This window comes from Periplaneta americana, chromosome 1 (genome assembly GCF_040183065.1).
Source record: "Periplaneta americana isolate PAMFEO1 chromosome 1, P.americana_PAMFEO1_priV1, whole genome shotgun sequence".
Taxonomy (NCBI): Eukaryota; Metazoa; Arthropoda; class Insecta; order Blattodea; family Blattidae; genus Periplaneta; species Periplaneta americana.
The window spans coordinates 145,125,431-145,139,003 of record NC_091117.1 but is presented as its reverse complement, the minus strand read 5'-3'; the positions used below and the strand labels follow the sequence as shown (position 1 = coordinate 145,139,003).

General features: G+C 35.7%; 1 protein-coding gene across 3 annotated transcripts in view; it reads right to left on the bottom strand.

Moving 5' to 3' along the window:
- LOC138701783 (calcium-binding and coiled-coil domain-containing protein 1-like) overlaps positions 1-13,573 on the bottom strand; it is a 72,301-nt gene that overhangs the window by 24,704 nt on the left and 34,024 nt on the right. For all 3 annotated transcript variants that reach the window (XM_069829045.1, XM_069829053.1, XM_069829059.1), the window contains 3 exons: positions 12,124-13,099; positions 6,201-6,447; positions 2,544-2,815 (listed from right to left, as the gene is read on the bottom strand). In XM_069829045.1, coding sequence (XP_069685146.1) covers positions 2,544-2,815; positions 6,201-6,447; positions 12,124-13,099 — 1,495 coding nt within the window. The remainder of the gene's footprint in view (positions 1-2,543; positions 2,816-6,200; positions 6,448-12,123; positions 13,100-13,573) is intronic.

The window sequence follows — 13,573 nt, the reverse complement described above, 5'->3', positions numbered from 1 at the left end:
ACTTCAAGACATTATAGAGGACACACCAAAACCAACAAGTAAACTTACAGATGCCGTATCTCCAAAAAAAAAACTTGAAGGAGAAATACATGCCGAAGTAAGACAAGAAATATTAGAATATCTTGAAGTTTCAGTTGCATGATTTGCAGTGATTGTATCGGATACTTAATTTTGTTCTTGTAGGTTCTATAACAATTAAAGAAATGTCAGTAATTTTATTAAATCAACAAACATGCATAAGTTTTAATTTACCACCAACATTATTAAAATGATCAGTAATAAACGAGACAGGCAACAGAATTTGTGATATTTTATAATACTGAAGTAATATTCTCCCAGTCAGCAAGACAGGCAACAGAATTTGTGATATTTTATAATACTGAAGTAATATTCTCCCAGTCAGCACTTATTCTGACACAATACCAATAAAACAAAATTTTGATCCAATATTTAACACGGTCATTCATTTGTTCGGCTACGCTCATGACGAGAGACCGGTATCGGTCGGCGAGGTGACAACGTAACTCTGCATCTCAGCTAGCATGTGGCCGCAGCAGTCTGCTGTTTGCCAACCTTGTGCAGGAGTTGTATCGGCATGAGTCACCTCATACAGATCCCATTCTTGCCGTTGCAAGTGCATGAAAATAAATGAGAGGCGCTGTATTCTCACAAACTGATTAGGCTGTAAGTTACACCCTCGCATCCGCCGGTCTACCCCAGCGCCATCATCCGTGCACCTCACAGACAAATTACATGGTGACATCTCTACAGCTAAGCTGAGTCAAAGGCCAGCGCATCCACATGTTTGCCCTGCAGCAAATACCCTTGCATCTCGCCCTGCATGCAAGTCCATAAGCTGGCTTGGCAAGATTCAGAGAAGAAATTGAACCTTGGCAGCTTACAAGCATGTAGGTATTCGATCTTTGCGGATCATAGGTTTTCATACAACAAAAATACATCTGAGCTGCAAGCAAACTTATTAAAGATGAGCAAGAAACAAAGAATGATGCTGTAAATTATAAATAAATTTATTTAAATAATTAAATTGGTTTTTTCTTGTAATGAAACCTAAATCATATGATCTTGCATGATTTTGATATGGTAAATCCGAATATACCACCAAAAGTCTCTTTTGGTCTAGTTTTTTTAGTTACGAGCTACATAATTTATGTAAGGAAACAAGTATAAAAACATGAATTTAAGTTCACATCACTTAACAAAATAATCACCACAGAATGGTAAACAAATCATTGTCTGTCAGCAAAGACTTGTATTTTGTTCTATGAAGACATGCCTAGGTAAAAAAAAACTCCAAAATATCAAGGGAAAAATATTACACCCACAATTACGGATATTTAAAAAGTTTACTCTGACTGGCTGCTGAATTACCAGAATAAGCCTTCAATTTCTCATGTTTATTGTAGCTCGTTTTGTATTTTATCCAAATGGTAGAAAGAAAAACAGAGTATGTCTTTTGCAGTTCCGATGATTTGGCGAGATGACCAATGGTTACTTCTGTCTTACAAATGTATCGGGATTTACTGCGAAAACTAAGCATTTAATACTGTTTATCCTGAAGTGATATCAGCTCGAAAGTCAGTACCACACAGTGATGATCTGTCTGTACTGATTCACATACAAATGCCCACTTCTAAAAGTTCTTCAATATCCTCCTCTTTAGGTTATCTTTCTAGTTCTGATAAAGAATACTATTCCAATGTAAAACGCTACATCTCATTCAGCAATGTGAATAAAATGATTTAGCAAGAGACCTCAGAGACTTACAGTTGGAGAAAACCTCAGGGAAAAACCCAACCAGGTAATCAGCCCAAGTGGGAATCAAACCCAATCCGAGCACAGTTCAGGATCAGAAGACGAATGTGTTACCCACCTGAGCTTCACCGATGACCATATTTTAACATTAACACCTTCAAATACGCCCCTTTTGCACACAATGTTCCTAATAGTTTTTCCATTCTTCGCAACAATTCTTTAAGTCTTATTCCATTAGGCTGTTTAGAAACTGTGTCATGAATATTTATTTATTATATTCTATACTGTTTCACAGTGATAACCTTTCAACTGCTATTTAATTTTCAGAAATAAGGAATAGTCACATGGAGACACATCTGGACTGAAAGGTGGATGTGAAGATACTGTAATCTGTTTCCCTGCCGAACACTGTCTAATTGACTAATTTTATATTAATCATAAGTAACAACCATTTTTTCTTGATTTCTCACATTTAGAGACAGGATTATTTCATGTGCCATGAATCTACAGCTACTTTTCTTAATGCCAAAAATGATCGCTATTGGCAATATTTGAAATTCCAGATTCAAGACCTTATGACAATGGTAACCACTTGATCATGAAATATGATTAATTATTAAAATAAGATAATAAAAATTATAATTTCAATTCAAACATGAATCTGGTTCTAAAACCTCAAATTTTGTGCAATTTTCAAAGTTCTCAATCTGGAATCCCCAATAGAGAAAACTAAATGTTGCAATTTCTTATATGTATATTTATACACTTACGTATCAGAACTTATTCCTGTGGTTTGTGATAAAGATATTAGTTCTGCAGTAGCAGGTTCCCTTGTAGAACTGCCTGCCTCTGATTGGTCTGATGATGACTTGGACTTCTTTTCACTAAGCTTACTATAAAATTTTGCCAATCTTCTTTCAACCTTCTGTTTCTCAGTATACAGCTTCCTGTACTCTGCTGCTGCCATCTCTAAACGTAATTTCAACTGCTGTTCCTGCTCCAGGCATGTATTTACTTCAGTAGAGTTTAGGCTGCTGCATTGCTGCAAAGCAACAGTTTAAAAGAACTCTCATCATTTGATTCAATATTAACATACACATGTAAAAATATTTACTCAATTAATTGTTAGGGCCTATATGAACTTCAATGCAATGAGACTGCTGTTCTGCGCAGTAAATGTCCTGCATATGGGCTATTCGTGCTACATGCCCTGCCCATCTCAAACGTCTGGATTTAATGTTCCTAATTATGTTAGGTGAAGAATACAATGCGTGCAGTTCTGTGTTGTTGTAACTTTCTCCATTCTCCTGTAACTTCATCCCACTTAGCCCCAAATATTTTCCTAAGAACCTTATTCTCAAACACCTTTAACCTATGTTCCTCTCTCAGAGTGAGAGTCCAAGTTTCACAACCATACAGAAGAACAGGTAATATAACTGTTTTATAAATTCTAACTTTCAGATTTTTGGACAGCAAACTGGATGATAAGAGCTTCTCAACCGAATAATAACACGCATTTCCCATATTTAATCTGCGTTTAATTTCCTCCCGAGTGTCATTTATATTAGTTACTGTTGCTCCAAGATATTTGAATTTTTCCACCTCTTCGAAGGATAAATCTCCAATTTTTATATTTCCATTTCGTACAATATTCTGATCACGAGACATAATCATATACTTCGTCTTTTCGGGATTTACTTCCAAACTGATCGCTTTACTTGCTTCAAGTAAAATTTCCGTGTTTTCCCTAATCGTTTGTGTATTTTCTCCTAACATATTCACGTCATCTGCATAGACAAGAAGCTGATGTAACCCGTTCAATTCCAAACCCTGCCTGTTATCCTGAACTTTCCTAATGGCATATTCTAGAGCGAAGTTAAAAAGTAAAGGTGATAGTGCATCTCCCTGCTTTAGCCCGCAGTGAATTGGAAAAGCATCAGATAGAAACTGACCTATACGGACTCTGCTGTATGTTTCACTGAGACACATTTTAATTAATCGAACTAGTTTCTTGGGAATACCAAATTCAATAAGAATATCATATAATACTTCCCTCATAACAGAGTCATATGCCTTTTTGAAATCTATGAATAACTGATGTACTGTACCCTTATACTCCCATTTTTTCTCCATTATCTGTCAAATACAATAAATCTGATCAATAGTCGATCTATTACGCCGAAAACCGCACTGATGATCCCCAATAATTTCATCTACGTACGGAGCTAATCTTCTCAAAAGAATATTTGACAAAATTTTGTACGACGTCAACAAAAGTGATATTCCTCGAAAGTTACCACAGTTGGTTTTGTCCCCCTTTTTAAAAATAGGTACAATTATGGACTCCTTCCATTGTTCTGGTACAATTTCCTTTTCCCAAATAGCAAGTACAAGTTTATAAATTTCGCTATATAATGCACTTCCACCCTCTTGTATTAATTCTGCTGGAATTTGATCGATACCTGGAGACTTGTACTTTTTCAGATTTTCTATCGCAATTTCGACTTCTGAAAGCGTTGGTTCGGGTATAAATGGCTCAGCAGTTTGTATTCCAATTTCGTCCCGATCATTTCTATTTGGCCTATGTACATTTAGCAGTTGCGCAAAATACACAACAATTGATATTAGAGTTTACGAGTTTTAAAGTATTTCAGCAATGAAGAAAGAAGTAAATATGACTTCAAAATGTCTCAGATTTTAACTTCAGAAGCATGTAGTGTAAACCAATCTATGGTGTAAAGAATGTATTCAGAAGCAAAAGAATTCGGTCTGGGGCCTTCAGTTTTTCTCTCACCCAGAAAACAAATAAATGTACCAAAGAGGACGACAAACTTAGATGATTTTGAGAAAGATGTAGTATGTAGAACTGTTTTCTTTAACTTTATGATCGTGGCGAATTTCCAACAGTCCAAACGATTATTTATGGGACAACATTTCTTATGTCCACCTTGAGAATATTAACAAATTTAGGCTTTGAATACAGGTACAATAAAACTTATGACAATGACGAACGGAAATTACTTATGGAGAGCAGTGATATTGTTGTGTTAAGGTTAAAATTCCTTCGAACAATGCACAAAATTCTAGTTTATAATGACAAGAGATCAATATTTTACTTAGTCGAGACCTGGATAAATCAAAACCACACATTATAATACATTTGGAAAGACTCATCAAGAAATTGTGGATTACAGATTCGACAAAAACGGAATTTTTACCAGAAAGCAAGTGGGTTTTCGATCTAAACTGATGTCAGATTATCAAGATGAAACAGTAGCTGTCACATTTAAAGACTTGGATCCAAGGAGCAGATATACCAATCCAACCAACAAAGTACTATTGGGATGCTAGCTGGAAAATAGATGAAACCCAAAATCCAGAGCATTTAAAAACTGATTTCTGAACAGATACATTAATTATCCGGAATTCCGAATACCTCAGCTAGAAAAAATGAAATTCAACAATGGCTACAATAAAAAGAAATTAAATTTTCACAAACAGAAACTAAATTTGAATTATCAAAGAATGTATGAGCTGTACCAATTTGCTAATGAAAGAGTCCATTAAATAATATGATTATCCCCATACCATTGTCAATACAGCACCATTGGACTTGTGTGGGCTCAAGTTAAGTGTCAAGTTGCCAGGAGAAACAGCAAATTCTAAAATTGTGGACGAAGACTTGTTTATGCAAAAACAATACGTCTTTTGCATAAAACACATAGAAAAATTACAGGAAGACGATTTCGGTAAGAAATACGATTTCGTATAGGTTGGTGCGATATTTTAGAACCAATATTATAATAAATTTAAAAGATAGTGACACAAGGAGCAGTTACAATGAAAAGCAGCAAGACTGACGGGAATGACAAAGACAATGCAATGGAGAACTGATATCTCTTTCCCTCTAGCTCCAGCACCTCCATCTCTCTCATACAGGATTCATATCCCTCTCCTCCTTCCCCTCTCTTTCACATGAGACAGCGATATTGCAATACCGCAGCAATCTGCAAGAGATTTTCTGCTGATAATACTTCTTTGTTAATTTAGAACATATCAATTTATAATGTTTTTATTTGTGATAGTGATGTACCGAGAACCAAGTTTCAAAAGCAATGATATGAAATATTCATCTAAAAACAATGAAATGTTAATTTATAAATAATTAAAAAGACAAATACTGAAACTCACTTGGAAATGAGGGGAGAAAGAAGTGGAAAAAAAGGAGGGATAGGGTAAAGAAGGGGAGAAGAGGAGAGGAGAGGTAAGAAGAGAAGGTACCAGTTTGAAGAAAAATTGTATCTTTTTTATGTTGAAGGTTTATCAGTTCAGAGACTTAAAACTAAAAGGAAAGTTGTATTTAACTAACAAAAACTGACATCTAAAGATATGAACTCCATGAAAACTGCAAAATGCATTACAAATACCTGATCTTGGGAAGTACCGCCACTTGTTGTCAATTTTTTCTGCAATTCAGTTTTCTCCTTTTTAGCAAGTGCCAACTTCTCTTCTAAACTTAGCCCACTTGCAAGAATTTCGCTGCTATGATTCAATGCTTGGGTTAGCTGATTCTGCAGTGTTTCCAAATCACCTCCATGTTCTCTGACGAAGTGAATTTCGTGTTCTTGCAATTCTACAAGCTCTTTATATGCATCTTCTTCGTTATTTTCATACCTTAAAATATAAACATAAATGACGTTATTCCTTATGTATATTAAATGAACCTAGAAATAAAATGTTAAATCTCGTAATCAACTGTTTGTACTGTATGACAGATGGTTTTCTTCATGGACAATTCTGTGACTTGCTAGCCTAATTCCCTAAATTTTAACTAAATAAACTGTTAAAGCCTTCGTCTCTATGCTTCACATGTTGCTATGTGATTTTACAAACAGTTCACCCTTCTGTTAAATTTTGAGTGTGTCAAGTAATGCGTCTGCCAAGTTTTCCTTCCTCCTAGCCGCATTCTTTATTTGAGAAGATGGTAGGAATCAGCACTCACCTGGCTACCCTATGGTTCCTGATATGTCTGGCAATCAAAGTGAAAGCAGCTCCATTTGCTACACAAACGTCATGTCATGCACATAAGAGGCTACTCTTGAGACAACTACAAAAGCAGCTTACAGAGAGCAGAAGAACCTCGACTCTGAACTGCGTCACTTCTCACCGCTATTTTTCCCACGACATTCCTGCCTTTGATTCCCTCCCCACCATTCATTCTAGCTTGCCTTGAGCATTAGTTTCCTTGAATTTCCTTCTCTACAGACGATTGTGGACCACTGTTTGCTAACCTCGTCAGCAGAGAGTACAGAGAGTAGCTATAAACCCTTTCGATGGTCATCAAACAGCAAGCAAACGTTTGCAGAGCTTCGATAAGTAAAGGTTGTTCTTTTGGTCATCGGATTCAGGTCATTCATTTGCAGCCTCAATAGCGAGGGACCCCCCCCCTCCAAAGCCTGATTCCTATCCATCAACTTTCCTAACTGCTCCAATCCCCACTCTACAGGGCAAGCGGTTTTTTCTCCCCAGGCACTCCCGTTTCCCCCGCTTCCTGTATCTCTATTTCTGTCAAAATTACATATTCATCTTAGCTCACATTGGAGTCAGAGAACGAAAATTCAATTTTTACAATGACATTCCCATTACCCCTACCTGAGAACCAGTAGGGAAAACTAAAAGATTCAATAAATCAATAGTTCTATAATGAGTCTTTCCTTTCTACATCGTCACATCATCCCTCCTCCATTACCAAAGTTTCGGCCCTCTTGCCCATCTTTCCATTCTCCACCCCTCCTCTACATTTCAATGAAAATGCCAGCTGGAGTACATAATGGAGTTCAGCACACAACAGACATTTAGTATATTATGACCAGAGACCGGAACTTTGGCAGAATGCCTTTTTAAATGTGTTAAATCTATCTTCATTTTGAAAGTAACTCTGTACAGTTTTATATTGTCCTTTTCTGCCTTTTTTAATATAAATGCCTAATTTACAAAATAAATGCTTTTTTTTTTGTCTTTATTTGATTATTTATTAATTTATTATTAAAAATTGCCTACAGGTATATTTTAATCTATTTCTATAACCGCTACAATGAAAGTGACTTCACCGAATGTTGTTGTCATCTAATGCCGGGCTTTGGCAACGAAGCCATTAGCATTCTTGCTCTCCAAATATTTCTCTGTAGTGGATCCATCAGGTAGAACTTCACAGGTTATGAGATGATCTTCAGTCATTTCTTCTTCTTTGTTGCATAGAGGGCAATTTGGATTTGTTTAAATTCCTATTTTATTCAAGTGTTTGGCCAAATAATCGTGTTCTGTAAGCAGTCGGAATTTTGCTACTGCAGATTTACGTGGGATTTCTTGAATAATTTCTGGTTTTTTTATTAAAATGCTTCATTTTTTATCTTTGGAGTTGGTACATAGTGCTTGGTTTTGCCTGATTTTATATTTATTTTTAATCAGTCTTTCGATGGATGTAAAAGGTAGGCTTGTATTTGTATTCTGAATTAAATTGGATTCTTTTTTGGCAAGAAAGTCAGCAGTTTCATTTCCAGCAATTCCGCAATGTGCAGGTATCCATTGCAATTGAATTCTTTTCTGTAGTTTTTGAAGTTGTTGGATCATTTTGTGACATTCTTTAATTTGGATTGACATCATTTTATATGAATTTATTGCATATAATGCTGCTTTAGAATCAGGGAGAATGACAGCATTTTGAAATTTATCTATTCTGTATAGTAGGTGTTGGAGTGAGATATGAATAGCCATTATTTCCGCATCAAAATTTGTTGTATGATGTCCTGCTAGTTGATAAAATGAGAATAACGCACACGTAATTCCTGATCCTGAGTTGTTATCGATAGTAGACCCATCTGTGTAGATATGTAACCATTCTTCTGGTGGGTATCTATTGTTCACAGCTTCTAATGCCAGCGCTTTTAGTACAGGTTTGGAAGTTTCAGATTTTGTAACTGGTTCTTCTAAATCTAGTTGAATGTTAATTGGTTCGAAGGTTAGAGGGTTTTCTCTGCTTAAAATGTTTTCTGTAGATTTAGGGAGATTCAATTCTGTTTTTATTTCTGTGACTTTGGACAGGAAACTTGTTTGTGTTTTCAACTTGGTTGGTTGTAACAGTCTTTTTTTCCCATTTTGTTGTTGTTAACCGTAGCATTTTTTCATGGTGTGTTAGTGCCTGCTCCTCTAGGGTGAGATATATTGGAAGGTTCTGGGTTAGGGCTTGCATTGCCGTGATTGGGGTTGATTTTGCTGCACCAGTTATTAGTCACAGGGCCTGATTTTGGCATACTTCTAGTCGATTCAGGTTGAAATTATTTGCTGTAATTAATACCTCCGCATTGTAGAGAAGTATTGGCTTGATGAATGTTTTGTACGTGATGTTCAAAGTCTGCCGATTACTACCCCATTTGGCTCCAGCTAATCTCTTAAAAATTGGAAGTCTTTTTATTGATTTGTTTACTACTGCTTCAATATGATTTTTCCAAGATAATTTTGAATCAAAAATTGTCCCTAAATATTTTGTTTCATATGTTTATCTCAGGTTTGTTTTCTTGAACCGTAGATTTAGTTTTGGGATTTTTTTCTTCAAGCTAAATATTTGAAACGTTGTTTTATCAGTATTTATGCCATCAAATTGTTGTCAGTCCACTTTTCTAATAGGATCAGAGCCTTTTCCATTGAAGTTTTGGATTTGACTATTTCTGGGGAAGATGTCCACATGACCATGTCGTCTGCAAAAAGAGCTGTCTTTATTTCTGGGCTTGAAACAGCTGGGGGGAGAGCGTTGATGTAGATGTTAAACAAGGTTGTACTCAGTACTGCACCTTGTGGGAGGCCCATTTTTATTTGTCGGAATTAGGAAGTACTGTCATTCCCAGAAATGCTGGGAAAGGAAGTGAGTGAACCAGTTTAGTATATTATTGTCTTTCAGTCAGTTCATATTCTCTTTGCAACAATGAGTGCTGCTGTGCAAAAATGTATAACAGTAAGCGTTTTAATTATCGCTTGTATTTCACAAGGCAACTATGAGTGCAGATCTAACGTTATTTTTAACGGTTATTTTTCTTTCAGTTTTCATTGCAACATTGTTGTAGCATGACCCCAGAGAACTTAAAAAAGCATTTGGTGGTTGTGTGCAACGAATAAGGCATTGCAATACATAGGCCTTTTAAAAACATTTTCATTTTTGTGTCAAGTACAACAGCAGCATTTTGTTTAAAACTATGAAGTTCTTTAAAATATGACGATCGAGTTATTGAATAGTGTAATCTAGTAAATAAATGAGTCTAGTGCAAGGTTTTTTGTAATTTCCTTTTATTGCGTATTTTAGCTATTTATAATGCCTTTTTGCCTGCCTACGTTAGCTATTTATGATGCCTTTTTGCCTGCCTACTTTAATGATTCATAATGCCTAAACTTCCAGTCTCTGATTATGACATTCAACCCTAACAGCTTTCAGGTAGTGGAATTATGCCAGAGAAAACATGAACATTACAGAACTTCCTAATTCAATCTTCAGTTTCCCCAACACAATACCAAAGACATCGTGTAAAGTAACTAGATCCATTCATTCCCACTGGCAGTTGTCGAAAGTAACAATATGTTGGACAAGACAAAATACAGAGAGAAGAAAAAAGAATATGAAACATGCAAATATGTTCATCCTTTCAAGGGGTCCTGCCAATAAATGAGTTACTAGTTCGTAGGTCTATTTACATCATACCAATTATTACAACAGCATGTAACAAACAGAATATCCACTAAGCCACACCAAATTCTAGTTCCAATGCCAGATTGAATCTTTCTCTTCCACCTATCTGATCCCCTTTGGTGGCCTACCCTCATGTACTATGTCGCAGAATATGTGACAGTGACATAATGTCCAACACTATGTACAGAGGTGCACTCATTACGAGTGACTAAGTGGCCAGGGTCTCACGGAACAACATGCTGTCTTGAATCACGAAGTGATTACTTACGCTAGTCATATTACTATGATGTACCGGTGCCGGAGAGAATTTTTCTCCATTCTATCCATCCTTCACCATTTCATAGTGTGTTTTAGAAAAGCCATAGATTTAATTCTCAATATGCTCAGTCAATTTAAGAGAGCAGTGTATTACGACAATGAACGATAGAAAGAATTTTAGTTTTGTCCTTTAAATGTGCAAAAATTTGATTCCAACAAATGTAACTTTTCGTTCTGAGAAGAAATTTTAAAACATTACATTTATTTGAATCAAATTTCTGCATATTTAAAGGACAAAACTAATATTCTTTCAATCGTTTATTATCATAATACACTGCTCTCTTAAATTGACTGAGCATATTGGGAATTAAATCAATGGCTTTCCCAAAACATGCTATGAAATGTTTCATATAAAACAATTTTTATCTCTGAAAGGAAGCAAAAACGAGCAAAATTGTATTAAACTTTTACGTTTGAAATATCTCAAAGAATAACTCCCTGAAATTAATGACATTACTTACAGTTCACCCTGTACACATCGCAACATAAACGAAAGTTGTAAGAGTAGCCTACACAAAAATATTAAAATTTACTTCACAACTGCATAGCCTGGTGGGCTATTCAAATATCAATGTCGGTTATTTTTTTCTTTCCCTGAGTTTACATTCTCTATTAAAATCATGTTACTGGATTGTATCACATATACATACAAGGTAAGTGGTGATGATGATGACAATGATGATGATGATGATGATGATGATGATGATGATGATGATAACAACAACAACGATTATGATAATAACACTAACAATAATAATAACAATAATAACAACAATACTTACTTACTGGCTTTTAAGGAACCCGGAGGTTCATTGCCGCCCTCACACAAGCCCGCCATTGGTCCCTATCCTGAGCATGACCAATCCAGTCTCTATCATCACATCCCACCTCCCTCAAATCCATTTTAATATTATCCTCCCATCTAAATCTCGGCCTCCCCAAAGTCTTTTCCCTCCGGCCTCCAAACTAACACTCTATATGCATTTCTGGATTCGCCCATACGTGCTACATGCCCTGCCCATCTCAAACGTCTGGATTTAATGTTCCTAATTATGTCACGTGAAGAATACAATGCGTGCCGTTCTGTGTTGTGTAACTTTCTCCATTCCCCTGTAACTTCATCCCTCTTACCCCCAAATATTTTCCTAAGCAAAAACAACAATAACAACAATAATAATAATAATAATAATAATAAAGAAAGAAGTATAAAACAAAAGAAAAATATGGTTAAGAAACAGAAAAAATAGAACATCAATCAATTCTGTCAACATTAACACTAACACTGAAACAGTACTTACTCTGCTTTCCTTTCTGAAGCCTGGGTTTGCTGCTGCATTAAAACTGACTTTTCCTCCTCTATTTCCCTTATTCGTTGATCTATCTCAGTAAGCCTCATCTTGGAGCTATCCACAAATTGTGTCAGTTCATTTACAGACTCTTTTAAAGCGTCAATATCAGAGGTACCACTAAAAAACCCATCAACCATAAGGTAACTACGTCTTGAACTCTCTTGTGCTGCTGCAAGTTCCTCCTTTTTCTGGGCTAGCTCGTCTTCTTGTGTGTCACGGATAGCTGCCACATCCTGTAGTTCACAACATAACTTTCCTTCCTCGACATCCAACTCTGAGATCCGCTCCTTTATTGCGTCCAATCTTTCCATCTGAACGTTTTTATTAGCTATTGCTTCTTCATGTACTATTTTCAGGTTTGCAATCTTGTGTTCAATATCAGTGAAAAGTTCCTTGAAGTGGGAGTGTCTCTCTTGCTGAATATTTGATTCTTGGAGTTGAAGTCTTAAAGGTGCTGATTCACTTTCTAACTCCATTAAACGTTCTGTGAGACGTTCATTATGTTCCAATGACTTCTTATGAGCATCAATAGCCTTCTTTAAATCTGACTCCATAGCTGCTAATGATCGTTCATTCTCTGCTATTATGTTCTGTGCCTCCTGCAATTGTTGTTTCAAGCATTTGTTCACTTGGGCGGTCTCTAAAATATCCTTCCTTCTCTCTTCTTGTGCTGTTTGTGATGCAATCAGATCTTTCTCGATAGTCATAGCTTTCGATGCCACATCTTCCAAACGACTTTCATATATCTCAGTTAATGTTTTTATTTCTTTCTCTTTTTTACTTGCTGATTGGATTAGTTCACTCAACAGACGTTCTTTTTCCTTTTCTAGGTCATTTACGTGCTTTATCTTTTCCACTGATGCCTTCTCAGCACTCAAAGTTTGTTCTAGAAGTTCCTGAAGATTTTTCTTTTCTTTCTCAAGTTCTACAATGAACAAAAACAAAAACTGATTAAACTTACAATAGTGTAAAAGGCTTAAGTTACAAAAGAATTATCATTAAATCTTACATGTGTAATGATCACTGCACTACTGTTTATACACCATTTTTAGTTTTAGTGGAGTAATTTCTCCGATACAGAAGCAGAATCAGGTAATTTCCATTTAATTGCAAAGTTACACAAAATGATCATTTAGGTAAAATGTATTCTAATAACTTTCTTCTTACCTCTCCTTCACATAAGTAGTCACTCAAAAACTGTATAATAAACCATATAACTTCCAAAAAATAAAGAAAATCACTTATTATCTACAAAATGAAACCTTCTGTAGTTTCAATCTCCAACAAGCATTGCACCATACTAACACCATCACCATCATCATTAGACTGCGGAACTTGATGCAATTACATGCTTTTATTGATTTGACATATTGAAAAATTTGCTCTGATTGTGGTGTTG